The sequence below is a fragment of the Limanda limanda genome, chromosome 17 (genome assembly GCF_963576545.1).
Source record: "Limanda limanda chromosome 17, fLimLim1.1, whole genome shotgun sequence".
In the NCBI taxonomy this organism is placed as follows: domain Eukaryota; kingdom Metazoa; phylum Chordata; class Actinopteri; order Pleuronectiformes; family Pleuronectidae; genus Limanda; species Limanda limanda.
Window position 1 is genome coordinate 20,754,544 of NC_083652.1, and position 25,406 is coordinate 20,779,949.

The window sequence follows — 25,406 nt, forward strand, 5'->3', positions numbered from 1 at the left end:
TCTCATTCCTGGGCTAGGTTGGACCGAGGAGGATCCACCCATTGGATCCGTCGTTGTGTATGGGAATGTAAGGACACATTTGTCGGCTGCGTTTGAAGGAGCCTTCGAAATGGGAAAATCTAGTCACATCACTGTGGATCAATCAGTCTTCGATTGCAGCCTCAGAAGGATGCAGTCCCCTGAGTTGGGACTCAGCAGTAGAGAGGAAAACTGAACTACAAGAGAGTGAATTATGGACATTCGTCAAGTGGGCATATGTCGACACAAAATGCATGGTAATGTTGCTCCACATATCAACCTATATGTTGCTATTGTGTTTGCGACTCCACTGGCCCCAATGACCAAACACGTCTTGAGACTATTAAGGGAGGAATCATTTGTTTGTGGTTCTGTAAACACTATAATTGAAAAATCAAGTAGAGAGCAAAGCTCCACCTGCTGGGCCTCAAGATTTATGTCTGGGACAGTTTTGTTGTTTGCAAGGGTCATGCCATCAGTCACTTGTTGCAAGGTTAATTTGTTCCATAATTATCAGATCAAAGCATAATGTTCTGTGTCACTTGTTTAATTTACTACACATATACAGTCATCAGTGTGTGTTTAGATCCCGTACTCACCAGGCCAGTTCCTCTATGAGTCGTGGACATACATCTTTGTTTTTGCTCATTTGCAGTCACGAAACAAGCAGAGGGTAAAGAGCACAGGCTCCACACGCCAGAGGGCTCTTGCTCTGTAAACCAACCGACTCGGGCTGGCAAATGGATCCAGCGGAGAATGCTCATAGCACAGATGAACGAAAACTGTGTAAACAGTCTGTGAACCATCAATGTGTGCTCCGGAGAAGTGGTGGGATGCAACTGTACCATCTGTCCCAGCAGCTCCACTGGAAAGGGATTAGGCCGTATAGGCACTCACAGAAACAGACCCACACTTATCTGACTGCGGACAGGTTTAACACAGATGGTATGAGAGGACAATAAGTGATTTCACAGAAAGACACACAGCTCTGGCTGCCTGTGTAGTATTTGGTAGCTCAGTGCAGTGTGTCTCCTCTGTGAATGCTGTCCAGCTGATTTTATCGCCAGTTTTATTTTTTTATTCAGAGAAATTGCAGAAAGTGAAGACATTTTTCTTAGATTTCACTCACTCGCTCTCGACTTCAAACACAGTGAAATAACAATAGGAAGTCTGGCAATCAAACATGGCCGTGTTTGTCCATCTCTATCATTACCACATTTTGAGGGTTTTCCATTTCAAAAATCATGTCTGTAGCCATATAAGATAGACTTAAGTAGTTTACTCAGCTGTGGATGAACAAGCTCCGCTTCCCCTCTCATCATCAGACATGCAGCGAAGAATAAAATTGCTCTGATGACGTTTTTTTTCCTATATTGTTGCAGAGCATCTGACCTTCCTTCTCATTTTGTGACAATATTTCTTTAACTGTGAAAGATGAAGGAAGGAGATACGGCTGCCCGTCAGCAAATACAGAGTTTCATAACCTCAAAAGCACCCTGCCCAGTCCTGTCTGCGCTTTCTTCACCTGGCTGGGTCACCAAGACAAGTTCAGTTTGGCTCAACGCTGATGGAGTAAAGGCATTCTTTCTATGAGTGTTTGTTCAGTGGTGTCTTTTGTAGTTGATACAACTCATATCATCACTCTGAACTCTGTCGAATGCTTTCACTTAGGGAAAGGTCTTCATCTAGCCCAGCAAATAGAAACCAGCAGCTCACTTTACAGACCTTAATCAAAAGCATGTTGCAGTAGAAATGTCACTCCTACCACTGCTACACATTTCAGCTCAATTTTTAATTTAATGTTTTGGTGTCAGATGGGAGGGGACGACAGAGTATAATATGTTATTGTGTAATTATACAGATCATTTAATCAGGGTTAGAAGTCTTGGGCTTACATCCTGTTGTCAACACTGAAATGATTCTCTAAATTACTTTAAATTGTCTGTCAGGCAGCAATTGTAAGTCAACTAATTCCTCACTCCCACAGATCTCTACAGCTGAGTGAGCTGGGTTCCTGTACCAGGGGTGGTAGACCCTTGCTTCCATTAGTTAGCAGGATCAGTGCTGGATGGGGGGGAAATGGAAGGGAACTGAGGGGACACCTGGCCTTTTCTCTTTGGGCGCTCACACATGTCACTGCTGTGCCTCTTGACAGAATGAGGATTCAGGATATTGCCCTCCCATTGATGTGCATCCTGAAGCTCCTCAGCCTGTGCATCAATGCAACATCTAACACCACTGGTTACAGTGGATGGTCTCGTTTCCACTTTGGCTCAGACATGCAGAAACATAATCTATTCAATTCCTCAAATAATCTCGAGGGGCAGTATTTGAGAATGCAAATATCTGAGTCAGTTGCTCCAGGCATTTTGCAGATACTTTTCCTGTCGAATATCCAGAATACAGCAAGAAAATGCCAGGAAAATTCCCAGTGAGTGAGTGGGTGTGTCAATGAAGTTTCTAACGTGATGGAGGCAAAACAAATATTACAAATATGTCAGGATTTAAAGAGCATCCACATATTTATCAGATGCAGACGAAGATTTTCAACTTGGATGAAAAAAAAGGAGAATCGAGAGGATGCTCAATCAAGGCACCAACCCTCGCCTGGATCTCCAGAACATTTTTCTGTTGTTGGGAACACGTCTGACTCAAAAAATCTCGTTCAGCATATGTCAAAGTCAAACTTCATGAACTGAAAATGGCTTTTGTGAGTCACTTATATATGACAGAAGATTAGGTTTTTATCACAAATAGGGAATTTACACCTGCTGGATCATTTAATGCCATAACAAAACTGATTGGGAGCATGCAAATAAACTCGGAGCTCTCTGGATATATTCCTTATTTTGTCGGATAATATCGCCATATTAAGGCAGATTGAGGTGAGAAAATGGATAAAAAGATAAACAATCCCATCAGACACCATAAAAGCCTCTGCACTGTAAGTCAAATTCAAAGGAGCCTCTCTCCCTGTTTCTGTCAGTGTGTTGTTAGATGTGTGTTTCATTTCAGGCTGAGCGATTGAGTGGTTTTAAATGCCGGTGCTTTGTTTTATGTACAGAAAAGTAAGTGCACCAGCAGCTCCTTTGAAGCCCTTTCAAATTTATTGTTGTTTTCCAGGAGAGGCGTTTTTTACATTACAGCTCATTGTGAGCGGATCTGCTCCCTCGCTGTTTTTTGGAGAGGGTTTATATTTTATGTCTGGAAAAAAGGAGATGAAGGTGGAACAATTATGGGAGTGAGAGTAGTGCAGCATCCCTGCCTGCAAAGGTCAGAGGTCTATTTGTGTTGGCAGCGCCTTTTACCGTATCTTTCGGTTTGGAAAATCTAAACACGTGACTTAAAGACGTATTTCAGAGCCGACTGTGCAAGACAGCAGAAACCATACATTATCCAAGCTCCAGTTGTGTGATGTAAAATGGGGCATTAACTCCAAACACCTCTTCCTCCTCTAGGCCAGCATGTTTCTAGCACGTCTAGTTTATTTCCAGTCTGACAGTCTGGTAAATCACCTCTCCGCTGGTAAGTCACTCTTTCTTTCATGCTAGAGAAACAAAAAGATCCCCAGTTGCTTCTCCCATTTCTCTTTGCGTTCAAAGAGAAAAAGACACCGGACAGCAGAGCACCCTGCCGTGTCTCCGATTGACGAGAGTTTCAACTTCCCTTGCAGCACTGCAGAACTACATATGTGCAGAAACAGGTGCAACCATCTCCGCTTATTGTCGAGATGGTATTGATGTCCCGCCGATGTGTACTCTCGACCAGCTGTCCATCATGATGTTTCACCACGTTTCTATAGCCTCAAATAACTAATTACAAAACCAAACTTGCTGGAAAACACTTGAGCATACATCTGTGTTGTAAGAACTACATAGATTGACAGAAATGATCTCAAATGTATTGAAAATGTACTTTACCTTTTTAGTTTTGGTCATGTCCCATCTGCAATGGAAGCTGGGTTCCTGACCTGTACTACAGCCAGCCACCAGGGGTGATTCGGATGGTTTGGCTTAAAGCTTTGGGAAACTGTCTTCCATCTTTGCATTAGATTAGACAGTCTATGTTTAAAATGAATTTGTTTTATTGTTAGTAGGACCATGCAGAACCTTGGTTTATGGGACCACTGGTAGCAACGTGGCTGAGTGCAAGTCATGCCTCCCGTACCTGTACCAGAGGGGTAAGGAATCTCTTTGCTTTGAACCTGTATCACAAGGGATTACCTCTAAGGTTTGCACAACACAGCAGACAGGAAGCTGTTAAAGACAAGGACCAACACTCCATCCCAACCTTTGACCCCTACATCCTGACCTCTCCTGCAATCTGACATGAGCCCTTGTCTACATGAAAGCTGTCCTGTTGACTCGCCAGTGCTAATTTAGAGTTCCGGTGCCCCCGACCACTGTGAGGACAGACAGTCACCATGCTGGCCCCTTGACTTGTGAGGAGAACAACTTAAGACAGACTACAAAATAATGGGAACATGCCCACAGTGTAAACTCTTGTTTACTCCATTCAGGCTTTAGGTTTTTCACAGATAATAGTCTGATATAAAGCTGTGCCGATACTAAAAACTCGTGATCTCTTCTGATCTCCATCACCGCTTAAAGTTGACATCAAAGCCAGGCAGCAGTTTGGCACGTTCACCACTTCTGTCCACAGCCGCGTAGTGTTATTACAGTTAATATTAGCCCGTCGCCGAGGGCTTCAAATGTCTGCTGATGAAGTCCTTTAACAAGTCCAACAAAGGCTAACCTCACACTGGGCCACCCGCCACCAGATAAAGAGATTTAGGTCGTTACTTGCTCCTTTTTAAATATCATCAAACATCGGCCCTTTAATCATTCCAAGTGTGTGACCTTCAGGTTCACAGCTCTAAGCGTGACTGACGGATCTTGTGAGGGTCAATGCCGGAGTATTTTTGTATCCACCTATTTTTGTAGGGGACCTAAAAATAGCGTGCTCCGCTGACCTCCTGTCCTCATCATTAATTTGTCGTTCTAGTCCAGTTCCCCGCACACACACACAAACACACACACACACCTCTTTGACGTCACCTCTCAACTGGCTTCTTTATTTTTAGTCGCTCCCAAAATTAATTGAACGGTCTTGTTTCATCGAGTTTCTGCAGTGTTATATAAGGGGATTACTCTGTTGTTATCGCCTATGCTCTGACCACGTAGGCCACCACACTGATGAGGGAGGTGGAGACAGAGGGTAGAGGGGACTTGGGGTGGAACAGGAGGGTAATGTGGTTAAGGTAGTAGTACAGAGCTCCAGAAATAACCCAGCTGCGGGCCTAATTGTGCATCGCTCCTGCTCCCCTTTTCCCTCTTCAGCTGCATGCCAAGGTCTTTGACCTTATCATCCACCTCACTGGTTCCGGAAGAATCCTTTCCGCCCCCTGTGGCTCCCAAAGCCGCGGCCGATACAAAGAGCACAGCAGCAGACCATCTCCAGCCTCAGACTAACAGCCAAGCGCCACAACCAGTTAGGAGTGATCCCAGCAGAGCGCCCAAGTGGTTCAAACTGCCAGGTATGTTCTAATCAACCCCGGCATGGGCCCTGTGGCTCCTTAACAAAGCTAAGCCTGAGGACCCCAGGCCCCTCAGAGAGTCTCTGGGCCTCCGGGAAACTAGCATGTCACAGACTTACAGTACCGGCAGCAGAGATGCTGTATTCTCTCCACACACGCAAGTGAATGTGCACCAAACACCAGCAACCGTGTATTTGTTTTTGTTGTTTTATTTTGGAAAGCCTTGTAATTTAAAAAAAACAAACATTTTTGTTCACAAATAGACAAGACAAAGAACAGATAGAAACATCACAAGGAGACAACACAAAGACAGTACACCAGGGGGTACAGACAAAATATATACAGTAAAATAAGACATAGTCACAGTGCTTCTTTGCTCTGCCTACAGGGTTTATATCTATTTTATTTATAACCGATATAAAACAGAGCCTTAAACTAAATGCCTCTTATTGATGTATTCTCTTATAAGTGTCCATGGCCCTTCAATCATTATCTCTCTAACCTGAGCGTTCCATGATTATCAGTTCTATGAAGTCTTTCAGCCTATTATTTAAACAATTAGGTTTTCTCACTCAGAATGAGTCTTTTTACGGATAGGAATGCCGACATTATCAAACATTGTGTTACTGCAGATTGTAAACCATCCATTTTATTTCTCACCATGTATACTATACTTGGGACACTGAATTGTAAATGTTTGGAAGTTTCCCTGAGTGTAGGAGTTGCGTGTGGAGCATCTTAGAAGAATGTGCTCGCTCTATGTCCCCTTCAGCATTCCTCCATGGTTAGACAGCTCTGTGCCCATGAGGGGGCCACAAGGGCCTCTTGTCTCCTGAGCACTAATGCATCACAGCCCCAGATTAAGCACAACATGCATGCAAGCACATACATCTGAGAACAGATGCACGCCATCACATATTTATCATTCAAGTACTCACAATTGTGTGCAATCGAAAGGATGTTGGGCAAACATGGCTCTTATGGCAGATGACACCTGTAGCTTCTTTGTGGATTATGGTTTTCTGACAGCAGATCTCGATGGTCTACCTTTTTTCTACCAAATAGGTTTGAAAAGGAACCAGGTCTTAAGTGGTATAGTAGTGTATTGTTTTGATTCACACATTACTGGCTAAAGTGAATGTTTTATCTGCCATACACACCAATAAACTGTGCACTTCACATTGTGCTTGCTTGGATGTCGTTGCAGACATCTCAGAGATGCCAGCAGACAGGGAAATGGGTGTGTTATCATTGGTTGTCACAGATGAGACTCTAGTTTGGGCCGGAGAAGAAAGGAGCTTCGAGATGACAGAAAGTTGGAAAGATGGGACAAGCTGTGTCATTCTGACAGAGAAAAAACAGACTAGTGAGCAGGGTATTAAGGAGAGAAATCTGACATAATCCTACCATACCCTCACAGGATCTCTGAAGGCCGATGCAGATGACTACACCCCCGTCAAACATCACCCTACACCCAGTTTAGTTACCACACAGCCTTATCAGACTTGTGCAGACTCACAGCCCTCTATCTGCTTACAGAAGACAGGTATATTCCCTGATCTTATAATTGCATAGTCCTTATATTTATTTTATCCTGATGGTGCTTTTATTTTTAGAAATAAGCAATTATCCAAACTGCCCTAAGACCTTTAAGCTCTGCCCAAAACACATCTCAGTCACATCAGTAAAAGAACCCAAACATAACTTGACGTTCACATTAAAAACGATAAAGAATCAACCTGGCAGTCACTTGTGCATCTATAAAAATCGGCACCGATATTGATGGCTACAATCAGACAGACATATCGCAGCAGTGATTAGAGCCTGAGCCCATGTGCAGTGACGTTCAAAGCCCAGCCTGAGAGCTGGAGACAGATCAGTCTCCTGGGAAAGGCTTCTCACTCCGGAGCTTCTCCAAAGCGTCTGGACTGGCTGTCGACACTCCCTGCCTTTAATGTATGATCAAGAAAAGCTTTAACTCATTACTCTCGTCGACGCCCCTCCCCATTCTTGTCCTAACTGCTTTCGTATGTTTAATAATACTGCCTTCAGATGTAATTTGTTCTACTAAGACGCATAAGGAGAAAGTCGTACAGTAATGCACCACTTCGCCAGTGCAGAGACCTTCTGACAACTTAGAATGCGGAGAAGGACAAAAATCAGTTTGGCTCAAGAGCATTGATATTTTATTTTATTCAACAGAAATGTTATACATTACGAAAGATCTATACAAAAAATACACTTTTTACAAATTTGTTATCCTTTGGGTCCATGTCTGCTATTGACCGAGGAGTCTGCTCGCAGCATTTTCATCTCAACAGCCAGCTCCTCAAAGCAATAGCTCTGCAGTTTACAGTATTTCACAAAACTAGGGGGCACAACTCTGCTATTAAAGACTGTAATAATTAGCCCGACAAATTATTTTCTTCACAAAAAGTAGTTTTCTGTCCTAATGGTCCTCGTGGGATCATTAAACTGAACATCACTCAACCAAACGTCCCGAAGGCCTGCTGTGGAAGTCACTCCCGGGGAACACAAATCCAGACTGGGCTCTACTAAAAAAAGGTGCTGGGTCAAATTCCAGGTGCCGCGGCCTTGATCACCTATGTGATGCCTGGGCTCTCCGGCCTGAGCCCAAGTTGCTTCCAGCTGTACGTGGGCAGCATTTGTAAGCATAGTGAGTCACCCGAGAGCCGCACAAATAAATAGTGTGAGGTGTTGTGCAGCGATGCTGACTCATTGTGAAGACACGTCGGTCTGATACTCCACTGGTGGAAAACCATCAGAGGCAGTTGGGTTAGAAAACCCCACATTAGCCTCTTCCTTGCAGCCCCAGCACCCCCCCTCTGCTGTGATGAAAGGAGAGAGCGCACCTCCACTACTCGCCTCTTTTGTTTATTTACCTTCAGAATTACACCCTGCTCCTCTTGGACCATGTTCCGATGTGTTTTGTTACGTTTCCTTTCAAACAGAATATCTATGCGTGTGGTCTCTTGCTATGTTTGGCTAACACATGCACACATTTGTGCATGCACACTCCCATTCAACTTTCCCCCTGTGCCAGAGGTCCCCTTTGCCCTTCCCCCCACCTCTAACTAAACATAGCAGGACAGCAAAAGGGAACTTCAAAGTGGCTGGAGGGGGTACTCCTTTTTTCCTGGCACTTGTCATCATCTAAGGGACTGGCTGCTCCCCTTATTACTCTAATTGCTTCCAACTGCTCCAGGAGGCTTTGATGAAGGGCGCCATGGAGCACGCTGGAAGCACCTGTTGTTGCACGGAGAAGAACAGGTGGGCCGGACCGGTGGTGGCACGGAGGCGAGTGGACAGCACTGCTGATTTGCACTTTAAACAACACGCAACTCGTGTAAAGACAGAAAGAGAATTTCAATGAATCTCTGATATGAGAGAGATTATGAAATTGCAGTTGAACAAAAAAGATAAACATTTCTCATTAAACTAAACTTGATGCAGTAGGATTGATGTAGGGACATGCAGGCAGCACTCTGGCTCCATCTTGTGGCTCCGCTGTGCTAGAAGTCCAGCAGCTGCAACAAAAGAGATGAAAAACCAAGGGATTAATTTAGGAAAAGAAAATTACTCCATGCAATAATGATGCATGTGTTAAACTAAACAATACATACAGAAGGCCAGCCCTTAAATCCAGTCAAACGTGGGACATCAGGAATCACATTAATCAATACATTGAACACACTAAATCTCACATGCTGATTGCTTGGCGTTGAACCTGAACCCCAATCAAACTGGGATTTGTTAAGTTGAATAAATCATTAAAACTTTTTCAACATTATTAAAGTTAGCAGCTCAAAAAGAGGATGAACTTTGACCATCAATCCGAGCCTGCACTTGTTCTCACGATCAGCTGTAACACAGGCAGAGATAATGTAGAGAAGTGCAGATTATCAGCACAGAAAATCAATTGTACAGTGTAAATGTAAAGAATCCAGGTTGAGTGTATAACATAAAAATAATTCATAATTCAAGCAAGAAAGCTCCTGCTGAAAGTCTTCCTGTTCTGAGCAAGCAGGTAAAATAATGGCTTTGGCATTGCATGATTATATTTGTGGCTCTGGAGTTACATGTGAACACGGAGGTCACAAGTGGTCCGCTCTAAGTACATGTTCACAACTAGGGTTGCAAAGGGGCGGAAAGTTTCCGGTAAATTTCCGGAAAACTTTCCGGAAACTTTCCATGGGACGTTTAGCTCGGGAATTTGGGGAATTTTGAAAAAAAAACAACTATGCAAATTAAACGCTGAGCAATCAAAACATCATTCAAAACTCTATTTTAAAGATGTATGGAACGTTGAGTTTCAACCCTCCACTGTGCATTCTTCCATCACATGCACAGATAATTCCCAGCATCCTTCACTCTACAGCAGGGCTTCTGAGGCCTGCTGTAGTGTGCAGGACTCGTCAGGTAAGTTTCCATGATATTACTGGGAAAATATATTAGCATGCTGATTGAGGATTGTTCATCTGTTCATCTAGCCTATTTCCATTCATTTATCCATCAATTGTAAAATATTTTTACAGACGATTCCAATTGTTTGGCTAACTATTTATATCTCTGGCATTGCATTAGTGTTTTTTTAGAAACTTTATTCTCATCTTATTCCACAGAACAATGCCAGGTGCACTATCTCATGTGTGGAGACATTTCACCCCATCCAATGTAGGAGGAAAGGCTGTGTACATTTGCAAATACTGTGCAAAGACCTATGTTTAGAATGACACAACAATGCAGAAGCATATAGTCACGTGCCCAAAGTTTCCTCAGGACTCAAATCAGCCTATGACACAACAAAATGTTTATATTTATGTCTGTATATGACAAGGTAAATACAGTTAGTATAAATTACCCACAACATTTCCAGTTTATTCCCGTATATTCCCATGGAAAGTTTCCAACTTTGAATATTCCCGGAATTTTGCAACCCTATTCACAACTGCATCCTGAATGAGTCTCCTGTGACTACTTGGGATTGAATCTCACTTCCACACTCTATATGCAAATAAAGATGCGTGGCATTTGTGTTCGCGAAGACCAAATGATGTTGATTGATTTTCTCCTCATCTGTAAAGATATATATTTAGATATATATATTTTATTTTCTATTTGAAATTTTTGATATGCTATTTTATTCTATTTTATTGATATTCTATTTTATACTATTTCTATTTTATTTTTTTTGCCTGCAACTACTGAGCATTGCTTAAAGAGAGCCTGTGACCCAAGTATTTCAATGCCAGCGACTGCTTCATGTTATCTCTTTGCATTTGACAATAAAAATCTTGAATCTTGAAGTTATCGAGTCTGAGTGCAGCCGATGAAAATGATTGTGTGTCGGTATGGGTTTGACGCGAGAGGGGAAGAGATGGAGCTTAGAAAAGTAGGCAATTGAGCCGTGTTGATTTTGTAGTGGTTGCTACAGACAAAACAACATATTGGCACTGAGAGGCTTAAAAATAGGGACAGGACACATGTGTGTTAATAAAGAGGAAAGAGTGTGTTCACATGCGTCCTAATGTGGTTTGATCTCAGGACACATTTGGGTGCATTCAGACTTAGCGCTGACCACCTGAAGAGGTTGACATACGCACCAGCTGAGGGAGGATCTTTTCAAAGTGCTCGATATCCACTTGATTGCAGTCCTCGGTTTCGGCTTGTTTCAGTGATCTCACGGCAGCTTCTGCAAAGGAGATGGAAACATCAGTTTGGTGATTGATGGATTGATTCGCTGGGTGTCAGACTCTGACACGACCGAGCCTCTCACCTTCCACAAACACTTTCAGCAGCTCGGCCATCAGCAGGGCAGCATCACCGCTCACTGTAACAGAAGGAGAACGGTCGAGTTGTAGAATTAAAAAGAAAATACAGAAATTACAGAGAAAGGTCACTTGTGTCCGGAGCAGATCTACACAACTCACGTTTGTTTTTCTCCTCCTTGAAGAAACCTTTCAAGAGTTTATCCACTGTGTCCTGTGAGTGAGGAGAATGAAACCCAAGTGGATTTTAGGGATGAGAATAGGACGATAATGATAAATGTCTTCTTGCACTGTGTACCCTGTACAACACTCCGCTCCATATACACTTACTTCACATCATATGTAATATGTGTTAATATAAACCATATTGATATTATATATCATTTTATACATTAATATTGTCTTTTGCACACTCTGTCTACATATTCTTACACTCATAGTATATTATATTATCTATTGTATAGTCAAATACTTACATATTTATACATGTGTACATGTTATAATTATTATTATTATGTTACTATTATTATTATATATACTGTTGCTGCCATTATTACTATATACTGCTATTATATTGGTATAATTACTAATATATATATATATATTATGTTATATTATATACTGTACTATTTTTATATACTGTCTAACAATAACATTACCATCATATCATCAGTACTATTACCATCATCTTGCCACTGCACCTTATCTACCTATTTATCTTGTGTTTCTGTTTTTTGTCTTTCTACCTCAATATTTTTTATTTTAGTCTATTGTATTGTATTTTATTGTATTCAAATATAGCGGCTGCTATGACGACTTAATTTCCCTTATGGGATGAATACAGTAATCTATCTATCTAATCATAGTTTTTCAGGGTAAATTCACACTCCAAAACCTTAACCTGTTTGTGGTGGGGTTTTAAAGACCCACAAAAGGTACAAAAACAAACATTTACACACAAAAAAGTCCCCAACGTCACATCTCAGACAGATTACTACTGGTTTCTATCTTGCAACCTGGTGGTGCGTTCACGTACGTGTTGTTGTCCTCGTAACAAATTGCGTTCGTAAAAAACGTTAATTTACTTAACTCTAGCTAAAGTAGTAAAGTAGAATAGTGACAACCGAAATACACTTATCAAACATTGTGCACTGCTCGATCATTCCGTGCACACATCTCGTCAATCCACTGAATAACCTCATAGCGACATGAGGAAAATAAAAAGTGCATCCGGGTCACTGACAATGTTTAATGAGGATACAAAAGATGCAAGAAGAGACAGTAACAGTAACGATGAGTGAATATCTGACTACGAAGAGAGAGGTTTACTTTTACCTTTCTAAAGCCTGGTACAGCATCCTGCTGCTCCGCCATGTTTGTTCTGTGAGAGAAGCTTGGCGCTCTGCTCAGGGATTGGCCAGTAATCTCTGACGTCAGACGCACAGGCTCACGTAGACGGTAAAAGTTTAAAAAATAAAAATATACCCATTAACTTTTTTATTTCACGTCAGGTACTTTACTTCCCTTTTAATGGCAAGGTATGAATACTTTGATGTAACTGCTATTTTTATTATTATTATTATTATTATTTTTATTATTATTATTATTTTATTTTGCGAGGATTTTGTGCTTAAGGTTGAAATGTGCCCCATAAACACAACATATCCTTATTACTATAATCACGATAATACAATTGGGGAATACTTCATTTTGTACAGCCTACACTGTAGATTAATGTCTCCCATCATTTGCAGTCTGATTATCTTTCCATGTGCAATCATGTACCATTGTTTATATTTCTACTAATATTATTTTCTCATGGTTATATGGCATGAACTATTTTTTCACTAAAGCTTATTATTCTTAGCATTCCAGTTGCTGCTGAATTTCTGTAAGAGGGAAAGGAAAGAAGGCAACATGAACACAGAAGCTGTCAAGACCATCCATGTGTTTATTTTTTTTTAAACAGAGACAGAGGTTAAAATCAGCAATGTGGGAAAATCATGTAGTTTATTTATGTTTCAAAAATCATGAATTCACCAAGAGTGGTGACATTTTTGCTGATAATCCATATCTAACCCCTACCAATGACTACAACTCTATTTCATCACATTACATGTCATTTTGCTTTGAAAATGACTTGTGTGACTTACAAATAGTCCATCAACATCTATGAGGGGCCATTGGTGGTTCAGTATTTTGCCCAAGGACACTTCAGCATGCAGGTGGGGAAGACTGAGGATCGAACCGCTGACATTTTGGGTGGAGGACAACCTCTCTACCCCTCAGCCACATCCGCCCCAGTTCCAACTCACAGTAGACAAACAACTCATAAAAATATGCAAAATAAGATTAATATGGTCTATATCACTGCAGTTTACACCCAAGCTTCATAATCAGGTGAGCAAACAGTGTGCTATGCTATCTAGGCTGCTCTGGGTATATAAAAAAAGGTTGCAATTTTTTTTTTTTATTCTTCTTCTTCTTCCATGTCATCATCTAACCACTGAGCATCTTCCAGTATGTAGCCCAGACCCATTGATCGCCGTGGTCTCGGCCTTGAAGACGCTGCGCTGATCTTCGCCTCTGATTCATCCTCCTCCATCTAAAAGACAGATATATTTTTTCTTATTTACTGAAACCTTTAATAAAAACGCAGAGAGAATATCCTTACGTTCAAATTTAAATAAAAGCATAAGATCCAGTCACGAGAACAGGCTTTGACAGGAGAGGGACATTGGCGTCTGCTCACCTTTGGACTCACAACTCGTCTCACTCCAACTTCATTGCCTCCAATAAAGTGAGGACCGGCCCAGTCGGCTCTGTCTGCTTCATCCTCCAAAGAAAACCTCACATAGGCAACAGCCTTATTATTCTCCGTGTTGGAGCCCTTGCTAATCTGTAATCCAAATCAAGATGAAAATAATTTGAGACAAATCTCATAGATTTTTATGATTATTACAAAAATACAGTAGTCACTTATAAAGCTATATTTTCTTCAGTCCTCACCTTACACCGTGTGATGGTGCCCCATTCTCTAAAGTAAGCTTGGATATAGCCTTCATTCAAATATGGGTTCAGATCTTTTATCACCAGTCCGTGATCCTGTTAAATTCCAGAAAATTACGAGAGTCATACATTTATACTGCAGCTTAGGTCAGAAAGAAAGAAAAAAGTGATGCTCTCTTCAGTCCAAGTTAAAGAATCAGAGAAATTATTCACCAGTTCATAGTTTTCACCCAAAGAAGCCATGAACTTCTTTGGAAGACTGATGTACACTCTTTTCTTTGGTGCTTCCATGTTATCTGGAGGGAGTAGGAGAACATTATTGTTGATAATAAAATGATTTAAATGAAAGAATTATGAGAAGAATTTGCAAAAAACTAGAAATTCACTTTTTTATTCCTGCAAATTAGGAACATGTTTGTTAACAATCTGAGACTCTTTGCGGATGAGGAGTGAAATCAAGGATGTGTTTACTTACCAGAGTTCGCTGAGCTGTTGATGTGAGTTGCACCTGCTCTACAGAGAAGACTGACTCCGTGACCTGCTGCGATGTGCATTCATATAGTGTCCTTCTACGTCACCTCCTCACTGGAAATTATGCTGAAGTAATTTGATGTTCTGTTCAAAAGTCACTCAGCTTGTTCTGCCTGTGTTTTTCACAAGCAGCTGCAGGAGGCAGGTCAATTTTCAACAGTTGACAAATACACAGGTATGTGAGTGCATGTTATTTCCCCTTCCGATGGGTTAGTGTTACCACATAGTGTAATGTGGCAGACAGATTTAGAAATCACACACACAAAAATCTGAATCAACGACACCAAAAAAGTTTCATGAGTAGTTATTATTAAGAGTGGTTATTAGTACATCAGATAATGATCCAGAAAACTTGTAGTATTTTGATCAGTCGGATAAAAGAAACAATGTTTCTAATTTCCCTAAAACATTCTTGGGGAAAAAGATGGTCACTCAATTTACTTTGTCTTTGTACACAACACATTTAATATCATAATTCTGCATATACAGTATACAAACAGTATATAAAACAACAACCATCTTGGCAGAGATGGGAGCAGAGCTGCTCAGCCACAACCTGAAAAATAAGAAAAAAACATAAATGTGAGGTCCTTAAAACAGTGAAACCATACATTGCAACAACAATAATATAAACAGCAATGACACCACCCACCTTATCTTTGACAAACCAGACTATTCTATTCACAAGTCGCTTGCAGTTTGGTGATGAGGAACTGTTTGTCCTTACCCTCCTGTATATAAGAGCAAAACACACACACACACAATATACACTGAATTCAATATCAATGTGCCAGACAGCTGTCATGCATTGTTAGCAATGCTAGCACAGAGGAGTGATTTGTCAAGATTGTGTTGAGATTTTAAAAATGTCTCATGTTGGCACTACGGCTACAGTCTCACATAGTGCTAGCACGACTCTAGACTCATAGCATTGTTTAAAGAAAATGATCTTGCCTACGTTTTCTATTTGAGTTTCTAACTGACTGATGATTTTCTTTTGGCCATCAACAACTTGGGCGTGAAAGTATATCACCAATCTGAAACAACAGAAAGCACAAGGGATCAATTAAGACTCAAAGAGCATAATTATAGATACTTTTTACACTAGGTCACAACAAGTGTTAAATGTTTCAAGGTTGCAGATTCTCAATATAACCATGACAATGCATTCAAAATCATTTTAATCTCAACTTCAATGCAAGGAGAATCTTAAGCTCTGCTGGCAGCAATAAATAAGCAAAGCCTACATATCAAACTATGATATGGCAAAAGAAGTGATTGGGGAAACTGGACGGTGTCACCACTCACAAGAAGACTCCACTGGCGAGGAATAAGAAAACTGGGTTCTCCACCAGAACGTTGTAGACCGTGCTGAGCCAAGACAAGCCTGGGTGGGCTTTCTTCAGCCCCTGGGCCCACAGCCTCCCGGACTCAGACATGGTGACGAGATTCCTGAATGGTCCGTACCCTGATGAGGGTTTACGCCTGTAGATTTAAACAAGAGAATATACACTGCAGTCTTGGGCAGCAACACACTGACATACGCTCCACAAGATGAAAAAAAAAAAACGGTGTTGGCAATGGCTGTTACACTGTTCATGGTGTCAACAAGTCTAAAAAAAGAACAGTGCATTTGTTATGGTGCGCAGCCTCAAGCCCATTTGTTTCTACTGTAGGAACATACATTTAAAAAAAGTCTATAGTTTGTCATTTTGTTTAAACTGTTCCTTTAAGGAATACAATGCTAAATTTTGATTTAAAAATTAATTAGTTTAAACAGCTTGGTGCTGTAGATATAAGCAGATATTTCCTTTAAATTTTCTGAAACATTGAGAGACAGGGCTTTCTTTTGACATTTTCACTGATAACTCAGAAGAGAGGTCATGGACCATGATATAAAAATCAAAACAGGCTTGTTAAGGGGACTGATAATTATGAGTGCGTGCAGGTTGGTCGAGACAATACCGTCAGTGTTAAACATCTTTATTTGTTTCTGTCTTTTCATCTTTTACTGTCAGCCGGTATTTAGGGAAGTATGTGCTTCTGAGGAGTGGAATTCTTTTGTGTCGACTTGTGCGAGCACATGCAAATTTCACTCACGTCCAAATCGTGTAAGAGACAGACACGGCAGCGCCGACAAATGACGGGAAACACAACATAGTAATGAACAGGGTTGTCATCTGACTGGCCCTCCAGGGCTTGCTGGGGGCCTGACAGTTTACCATCAGACTGCCCTGTTGAAGAAAGCAGAGAAAGAACATAGTTTGTTACATCAGACATAGCGTGCGACTGTGAGTCAAACTTAAACTGACCTTCTTGATGTAAAACAGCACAAGCAGTTTTATAATTTGCACTGCGGGTAGAAGTGGAGCAAACAGCACCCCGATCCTGGGAAGAACAGAAGACCAGTTAATGTTGAACTCACCTTCCCTATGAATTGAAATGCTTTCCAAAATGTGGTGTAACTCTGTGTATTAACCAAGTAAGAGTTTGTCCATAAATGAGCTCCATCACATTACGGGCAATGTCAAACTTTGGCTTTCTGTCCCTTCCCCGTACTTGCTTGGTAAAGAGCCTGGAGGGGAAGATGGCGGTTAGCTCCACTGAGACCAGTGCTTTTAGAATAAAATGGTACATGACTTGCGGGTAGAGCACCAACTTGCCTCCACAGGAACTCTCCCAGAAAGGTGTAAAGCAACGTGCAGATGAAGTCCATCAGGAGCAGGCGGTACACTTCCTGACCCACAAAGTTCTCCCAGCACTGTGGACAGCAGAGACATTTAAACGTGAAAAAACACCAACAAGTGGATTCAAGGTTGTTTCACCGTAAACAATGCAGAAATGAATTTATGTTAACAATTTACGTAAAAAATGTTTATAGTCTTGATTCAACATCTATATATTTGTTTGTATTTGTATTTTCACTTTATTTATTGTTATTTATTAAAAAAAAGGTTTATGGTTGAACTGCAACATGTTTTTTCAACATCATTTCATTGTCGTAATTTGATAATGACATCTTTCCCAATAATAAAAAATATATATATCCATCAATCAAATTTAGAATTTTTTAGCCCATATTAACAATCACAATTGATCTCATAGTGCTTAACTAGAGGCGACATCCTGTGCCTTGACCTCCGTTTTGACTCATTGTGTCTTAACAACATTCTTTCCACCAACTCCAAACTATTTAGACCTTTTTTTAACAAGAGACTCTTTCAACCTGCAAATGCCTTTCTTGTTCCTCAGAAATTCTCCCCAGCCAGCGGTAACACAGCATTCCAACAATAGTGATCTTCAACAACAGGTTCCTGAGAAAAATACGTTGAAACAAAATATTTTCCATTTGACAAAAGCAGCTCAAGGTTTCACTAAATACATACAAGATGTGATCATTTTATGTAATTTTATAAATCTAAATAGTACTGGTTTTCTTATCATTTCTGTATTTATATGAACTTTTATAGAATTTAATTAATTGCAGTATATATATTCACGTTATTTGAGATTTTCTTTCATAATGTCATTGTACCTTTATTTACCTGACTGGAGCACATTGTCAGTAGCCACACTTTCTCCTATTTTATCTATAACAATATTACACTTGTAAATCCAATATCAATATATGGGCTCACTGGGCTCAAAATGTGTTTGTCCTCCAAGGAGGGTTTTATGGGTCTCCTGATTAAAACATTTTATCTACTTGCTATATCATTAAAATATATTACGAGAATACATCAGCATTTCCTTCGACTCCCAATTTGTATTAGGAGACAGATCTCAATTACCAAAGATATCAAATGGACTTCATAAGTAATTATAGGGCTTGGAGTGAAATCTTCCAGAATTGTATTTATCCACTAAAACAGGGGTCACCAACTGGTGGACTCTGGTCCAGATCCGGACCGTGAGAGTTTTCCATCCGGACCGCGACTCTCCATTAAAAAGAAAAAAGTATAAATACATCGGCGGCTTTATTTGACTTTTAAGAGACTTTTAATCAGGCATAATTACGCCACTCCGATGGAGCCGCTTGGGTTCTATGTGTTGCTATCATATGATTCATATCATGTGTAGCCCGGTTGCTAGGTAGAGAGAAGCACGCAGACGGAGACACACGGATGAGGGCGAAATATGGTGTAATCAAAAGTTAGGAAAGTTGACGTTGAAAAGCGAGTCTTTCGAGCAGAGAGGACAGAAAAGTCTGTGTCTGTTCCTCCTGCAGTGAGCTCAACCAGACCAGTGCGTCTCCTTTGATCCGAGTCTGTGGCGGTTGTGTAAAATTAAACTTTTAAAACGCCATTATGAAACCAACACTGACACTTTGAAGACTCGTACCCGAAGCAGTCCGAGGTAAGGACGAGGTAATAAATGAGCTCAAAGCCCAGTGTGAGCGATCTGGGTCCTCTCTCATTCCCTCCCTCTCTCTCTCTCTCCCCCTCCCCCCCCTCTCTCTCATTCCCTCCGCACCACAGCGGACAGACGAGTGTTGAGAACGCAATGGATTCTGGGATCCATAAAAAGCCCTTCACAGATGGGAGCATCAATAAAGAGTGCAATGAAGCAAATTCAGGATGAGAGATATATTTCTTCTCATGTTGAGTTCATACACAAAGTTATTGGAAACTTCATTGATGGTTTTGAAAATCCGCATTATCAACACCTAACATCATAAAGGCCAAATACCGTTCAAGAAGGACATTCTTTTACATGTACATTCCTTTTTGATGATGAACGTTTGGTGCATTACGACTGATTGTGATTTATTTGTAGTTTTTTAACCCATGGTTCTTTCTCACCTGAAGATGGAAACATGGACACTGACACTGGGTGAGTCGTGTTTCTCGACCCAGGCACACAGGTTGAAGAGGCCCGGGAGGAGCAGGTTGATTCCCGACACCACTGCAGGCAAGAGCAGCAACTGAGTGTCTCTTTCAGGTTTAATGATGTCCTGTGAAGAAACAGAGAAATCACAGTGACGGCTGCAGACCAACACCTTTGGAGGGAAAAGTAAAGTTCAAACAACCTTTTTGCCAGGATTTAAATTTATTGATTGATTTTTTTCTAGCTTTGCTTTTCCTGGTAAGAGGAGTCAAAATGGCTACTGTGGAAAAAGTACTTGAATCTGCTTCGCATATGCAATGAGCTAGGAATGCTCGGAACGGTGTTGGCCAACTGTTTACCTGTTACATCATAATAAGCCTGTTTCAAGGAAATCTCTACCTCAGTGCTGTAATTAAAATTATTTGAAATCCTAGAGATGACAAAACAGTCGTAGCTGCTTTTATCTCCTCGTCTTAAAGGATAAAACCCTGGAATGAGTACAGTGTTCAGAAGAACTCATCTGCTCTGGATGGGGGTGGGTGGGTCTTACTGTGGGTAGGGGTATTTCAATCAGATTTGTGATGTGTAATTGTATAATTGTATTGATTGCCCAAAGAAAACCAATAAAAAAGTGTTAAACATAGAACTCAGCTGCTCTGCTTCAGTAATCACATACCCCCCGTTTAGCCTCTTTTTACCTGCTCCTGTTGGTTTTATGATTGATTAAAAGTTTGTGTTGATCAAATGGCTCCTGGTTGTATATGAGATATTTTTAATACCACACGATAATTTGCATAACCTGAGATCCTCATGCAGAGATGTTCTCACTGTTACAGAAACCAGGATCCTTCCACCACAGAGCCTTCATTTGCACTGAGGGCTGTCGAAGCTCTGTGCACATAATAATCATAGCGTAACGTGTTTTGAAAAAGTTCTGTAAGAATGAAGTTTATTATTAATATTAAGAATGCGAAACGCACGTTTTTTGAAGGTAAAGAGAAAAACTGATGATGCTCATATGAAGTAAACATGAGACAAATCTATATTAGGAAGACAGTTCAACTTCCATTTCTCGTCTTGTACAACAGAACCATATGAGAAATATGTGTTTTAGGTGTGGGTGGAGAGCACATACAATTCATGCCCTTGATAAAATGTGTCTGCCAGATGGGACGTCCCAACTTTCAGAGGACATGACAAGGGGAAAGAACATTTTTTTGAAAACACGTCTCTTCGTTTTATTTTTTTTTAAGAGCATTTTACATATACTCTAAAAAAAAATCGACAATGTCTGACAGGACAACAAAAGGGGAAGTATACAAACTGCACAGGAAGGAAATTATCAGGGTTATTTTTGTGGTACAGTGTTGAGAAACTTCACAGATCTTTTTGCAGATGTACATGAAATCCTTTGTGTCTGGGTGCACTTCATTTTCTGCACAAGTTTTCTCAAACCTCTGACAGGAAGTGCATCCCCATGGCAACCAGGGCGATGCTGGCCAGACAAGAAGTCCACGCCACCAAGTGCACGATGAGGTGGCAGAGTCGCTGGTTGCAGCTCTTTTCACCGTCTCCTGTGATCATCTCAGACAGAATCTCCTGTTGGAAACAGCAGCGTTAATGACATCCAACCAGCGAAATTTGTGTCTCAGCTCTATTAAACGTGACTGCTGCGATTTATGATTATATATTATATATTTAAAAATCTTTCCCTTGTGCGAAAAAGGCCATCTTAAGTTTGTTTGTGTGCAGGCTGAGGAGCCAGGTTGTGAAATGCATCTTTAAAACTTCCCCGGTGTGAACCTGCTGAACCGAAACTAACAGAGTGTGATCATGACTAAGCATGTGACACTGAGCTCAGTCTGTCAAGATGATTGTTATCAGGTTTACAGAGGATTTAAAAAATGATGATATGTTCATTTTTTTTTTTTTTTATGGTTTACAACCTTACATTTACTCTTTGGTTTCGAAAAGGAGACGTCAACGTCAGGTTTGCTGATATCTGTCCGTATTTACACTCAAGAAAGACTGAAGGAATATTCAAACGGCCGCATACTTTGAGCTGATTGCTGATTTTCTCAGACTGAAATCTGACAGACGTCTTCTTGCTCAGTTTGAAGTCCCAGGCGCAGAAAACGTTTACTGCCAAATTCCCTTTCGACTTGAGGACGTGAAAACTTCTCCCGAAGGACTTGGAAATGCTGCAGGAGAACAATAAAGCGATAAAACTCACAGAAAACCTGGACTGAAATGAAATAAATGCATAAATAATCCACCCGTTGTCTAACCTGTACACCAGGATGATTAAGATAACGAAGAAGGTGGAGGCGATGGTGAGGAGGTAGGCTGCAGGTATGTTGTATGTCCCCGTTTGGCACAAAGATGGGTTAGTATAGTCACTAACATGACAAGTTGTGAGGTTGGTGTTGGTGTAGTAGCCATAGAACATCACACTATGAGAGAAGTAGCCCTGCCACAGATAACAAGAGATCCGGTTCAAGAGAAAGGAATAAACATGTATACACTGCTCTGACCTAACGCCACCTTACCTTGCCTGTTAAAAGCTCAAGACCAGTGAAAGTGTCAGAGCTATTACTAGGAGGAGGAGGGTGGATGGCTTGAGGAATGACCACGAATAGGCCGTTGATGATGAAGAGCAGGAGGTTAAGGCCCAGGAGGATTCGGAGGAACAGGAAATAGGAGAGCACTCCTGTTCCGAAACGTCCCCTCACCCTCTTCATGGCTGAATGCCACAGCCGGAGGGAGCCGAGGAGGCTGAAGCAGCGGAACAGGCATTGACGACAAGTCTGAGGGGAGAAAAACATGAGCGTGCGACTGATGCATATACGATCATTTGTACCTCATCACATATCAGCACAACATTTGTACTCACCCTTAGAATGTGCCCACTGTGACCACCGCAGCATTGAATAACTCTGCTGGTAGTTGAACCTACGTCCCTAAAAGCAAGTCGGCTAGGAAATGACAGGTGAGGGAGTTATTTAAAACTTGTTATCGCAGTTGTAGGTATTCTATTTTACTGGTAATCTCATGTTTCCAGGGTCACACGTACCTGAGCCCCATCTTACTGCCCAGGCTGAGTGGCATGGCCCGCAGCTTCCGCTTGCCCTCCCTCACAGAGAGGCCCCGGAGGTCGGCCACCAGCTGGTCCTTCTTGTTGGACACTACTGTTGAATTATATTTCCCTTTGTGGACAACGGAGAATATTTTGAATATTTCATCTCATCCCACCAACTGCCACAGAAATGTTTTCAGGCCTGTCGACAACTTAAAGAGTAAAAGCCCATTCCAGCTCACCAGCGCTGCAGCTCGGCATGTGAGAGAGGAACTTCTGGGTGGCAGCTGAACAGTGGGGCCTCCGCAGAGATGTGAGCGGCTCTGCATCAAGAGCATCATCCCCCATGCGGTCTTCCCCTGTGTAAACTCTCCTGGAAAAGCTGGTTTTCCTATTTCTTTTTTTGTGATGTCCTGTTTATTTTTGAAAAGACAGCGAAAGTTAGATGACAGCTTAAATACTTAATTTTTACTTAATAGAATTTTCAGTTATTTATTTATCATTATTATTGTTATTTTCATTGAATTGTGTAATGTATTGTTCGCATGACCAAGTTCATGTGGTCCATAAATTAAGAAAAACATCTTAGGAGGTAGACTGTATATCTTACTCTTAACCCATCGTGATGCACAGTATTTTTATGGTGTCAATATCTCTGTATATTGTTAATTGTCGTACAGAGATTATGTGATACTCATTGTAAATTTGACATTGATTCCTGTTCTACTGTGCCTTACCTCCTAATAAAAATATTTTAAATTTTTTTTAAAAAAAGTTAGATGATACAAATTTAATAGATTTTGGTTGCAGATTGACATCAAACCAAGAACAACTCAACTTAATTTATCGTTCTGTATTTTGGCAAATGCTTATTGGATGCAAGGGTGGTGGTATATTCTCAAAATGCATCGTCATTATGTCCTGAGTCCTTTGAGAGAGTTTATTTGAACGCTGACCACTGGTACTAAAGTGTAAGTGAACCATTTATTTTTACTGTAAATGCTGCAGGGTCAACTTTAAAGTTTAAAAGATTTGCATTGCATTAAACTGCAAACAATCTGTATTTTGTACCTGTGCTTTCAATCATATCCAACTGCAGGGTCTCAGGGCGCCCCCGGGGGCCATCTGCTGGTTCACTGAAGGAGCGCTGACCTGGTTGACCTTCACTCAGATTCCTGCAGGAGAGCAACAAAAGGAGGAAATTCTGAACACTGACCTCCCTCAGTACAGGAGCATTTACAGTTTCAAGCTGAAGCTTAACCATTGTAGTTGTCAACGGCTGAAGCTGCAGGTACAGAGTGGCTCCACTTTTTATACAGTAACTCAGACGCTTGAAATGCGCATACTGGCCTAGCATTGTTGTGTCCCAACAAAGAATTTACTTACATTTAGTGTATCTAAAAAACACATAGGTACAAGAAGTAACAGACCAGAAAGACAAAAAGTGAACTTACTCATAGTCAGAATCCGTTGGAGGAACGTCGACACGGAACCTCACGCTGTGCAACCCACTCCGTGATGATGTCATTTTAATGCAAACGCACAGCTCCCAGAGAATCACTCTTCCTCACCTGACATATCATACAATACAGGACAATCAGCTCCTCTGTTAATCCTTCCACTATGTAAAGTCAAGCACTGGTCACTGTTCTCTGTTGAAATCCTCACACATCCTCCGTCTGACCCTTATCACCGAGCTGCTGGGACATCGACCCCATCCGCACCAAATGTCACAAATGTAGAGAGGATGCAGATGAAAGCCAAAGAGGAGGGCAGCCGCAGTCTAACCTTGACTAATATCAAACAACGTGTCACTTCCTCTTCCCCATCTCACTCAACACAGCTGTGACTTATTTGCAATTGGTGCCAAGCATTACCTGCCTGCGTATCTGTGAACAATGTCTACATTAACATTTTTAGTGTGTAGTGTTAATTCTAAAAGGTTCACGTGGAAGCATCAGTCTGGTTTCAGGTGTTTTATCAAACTGAAGCTGCTTTGAGCTGCAGTCTCTTGAACTGAGTGCATTCAGAATCATGATTCTTTACTGCCCACTAATGGCCACAGAGAGAAACTGTTAATGCTAAATTAAGTTATTCAAATCGGTGTCCATCCATGCAGACACAGAAGTTGCAGTAATGTGGAGGTATAAAAAAAACAGAAGCACGTGCAACTTAAAATCAGAATGACAAAGGATTGGAAATGTGAAGCGACTAATCTGGTGTGAGGAATGTCTGCTGTGCGTATGTATGTTTCTTGTTAGTGACTGTAATCTATTTTACATATTCAATTTTGTTTTAATTTAGTTTAAACAAATTAGTAGTTTCATTGTAATGTTTTGTATTTGAATTTATGTTGTAATCATATCTTAGCAATTTCTGTGACTTTTGTAATATTTATTTCCATTTGTGATGCCATATGTTCAGGTTGGGGAAGGGTCTTGTATATATGTAAATTGATGTAAATGTATAAAACTATATATAACCAATAAATATATGTTTAAAAAAAAAAAAGATTGACAAAGGATTAAGTGATGTTTAGAAGTGGTGGTTGTAGTTCTGACTATTTTTAGGTTTGGACGTAGAAATAAACGTGAATCTGATTTTCACTCTGTGAACTGTT

The 25,406-nt window shown here is 40.9% G+C and overlaps 3 protein-coding genes across 3 annotated transcripts; all 3 read right to left on the reverse strand.

Moving 5' to 3' along the window:
* Positions 1–7,723: 7,723 nt before the first annotated feature.
* On the reverse strand, positions 7,724–12,717 carry cenpx (centromere protein X). The gene is made up of 5 exons (XM_061089662.1): positions 12,679–12,717; positions 11,506–11,557; positions 11,352–11,405; positions 11,179–11,267; positions 7,724–9,102 (listed from the first exon to the last, which is right to left on the reverse strand). Exons 1-5 carry the CDS (start codon positions 12,715–12,717, stop codon positions 9,088–9,090), a joined length of 249 nt encoding a protein of 82 aa, XP_060945645.1. The 3' UTR covers positions 7,724–9,087.
* A 1,096-nt stretch (positions 12,718–13,813) lies between these two features.
* Positions 13,814–14,643, reverse strand: LOC133023712 (heterogeneous nuclear ribonucleoprotein A0). Its single transcript, XM_061090780.1, has 4 exons — positions 14,566–14,643; positions 14,353–14,448; positions 14,096–14,242; positions 13,814–13,948 (listed from the first exon to the last, which is right to left on the reverse strand). Exons 1-4 carry the CDS (start codon positions 14,641–14,643, stop codon positions 13,814–13,816), a joined length of 456 nt encoding a protein of 151 aa, XP_060946763.1.
* Positions 14,644–15,422: 779 nt separating this feature from the next.
* On the reverse strand, positions 15,423–24,504 carry LOC133023713 (transmembrane channel-like protein 6). Its single transcript, XM_061090781.1, is given in 19 exon segments — positions 15,423–15,439; positions 15,536–15,614; positions 15,842–15,920; positions 16,192–16,368; positions 16,984–17,117; positions 17,196–17,271; positions 17,363–17,458; positions 17,547–17,644; positions 18,110–18,197; positions 19,686–19,837; positions 21,166–21,309; positions 21,767–21,911; positions 21,999–22,180; positions 22,260–22,558; positions 22,561–22,685; positions 22,784–22,916; positions 23,029–23,199; positions 23,858–23,961; positions 24,455–24,504. Coding segments are annotated over 18 exon segments (2,307 nt in total). The 3' UTR covers positions 15,423–15,439; positions 15,536–15,560.
* Positions 24,505–25,406: the final 902 nt, after the last annotated feature.

Coding starts and splice junctions, on each gene's coding strand:
- LOC133023712 (XM_061090780.1), bottom strand. CDS start 14,643: ATGGAAGCACCAAAGAAAAGAGTGTACATCAGTCTTCCAAAGAAGTTC. Junction 14,243..14,352: donor GCACCATCACACGGTGTAAG/GTGAGGACTGAA, acceptor TTTGGATTACAG/ATTAGCAAGGGCTCCAACAC. Junction 13,949..14,095: donor GACGAGTTGTGAGTCCAAAG/GTGAGCAGACGC, acceptor TCTGTCTTTTAG/ATGGAGGAGGATGAATCAGA.
- cenpx (XM_061089662.1), bottom strand. CDS start 12,717: ATGGCGGAGCAGCAGGATGCTGTACCAGGCTTTAGAAAG. Junction 11,406..11,505: donor CAAGGAGGAGAAAAACAAAC/GTGAGTTGTGTA, acceptor CTTCTGTTACAG/TGAGCGGTGATGCTGCCCTG. Junction 11,268..11,351: donor GCTGAAAGTGTTTGTGGAAG/GTGAGAGGCTCG, acceptor TCTCCTTTGCAG/AAGCTGCCGTGAGATCACTG.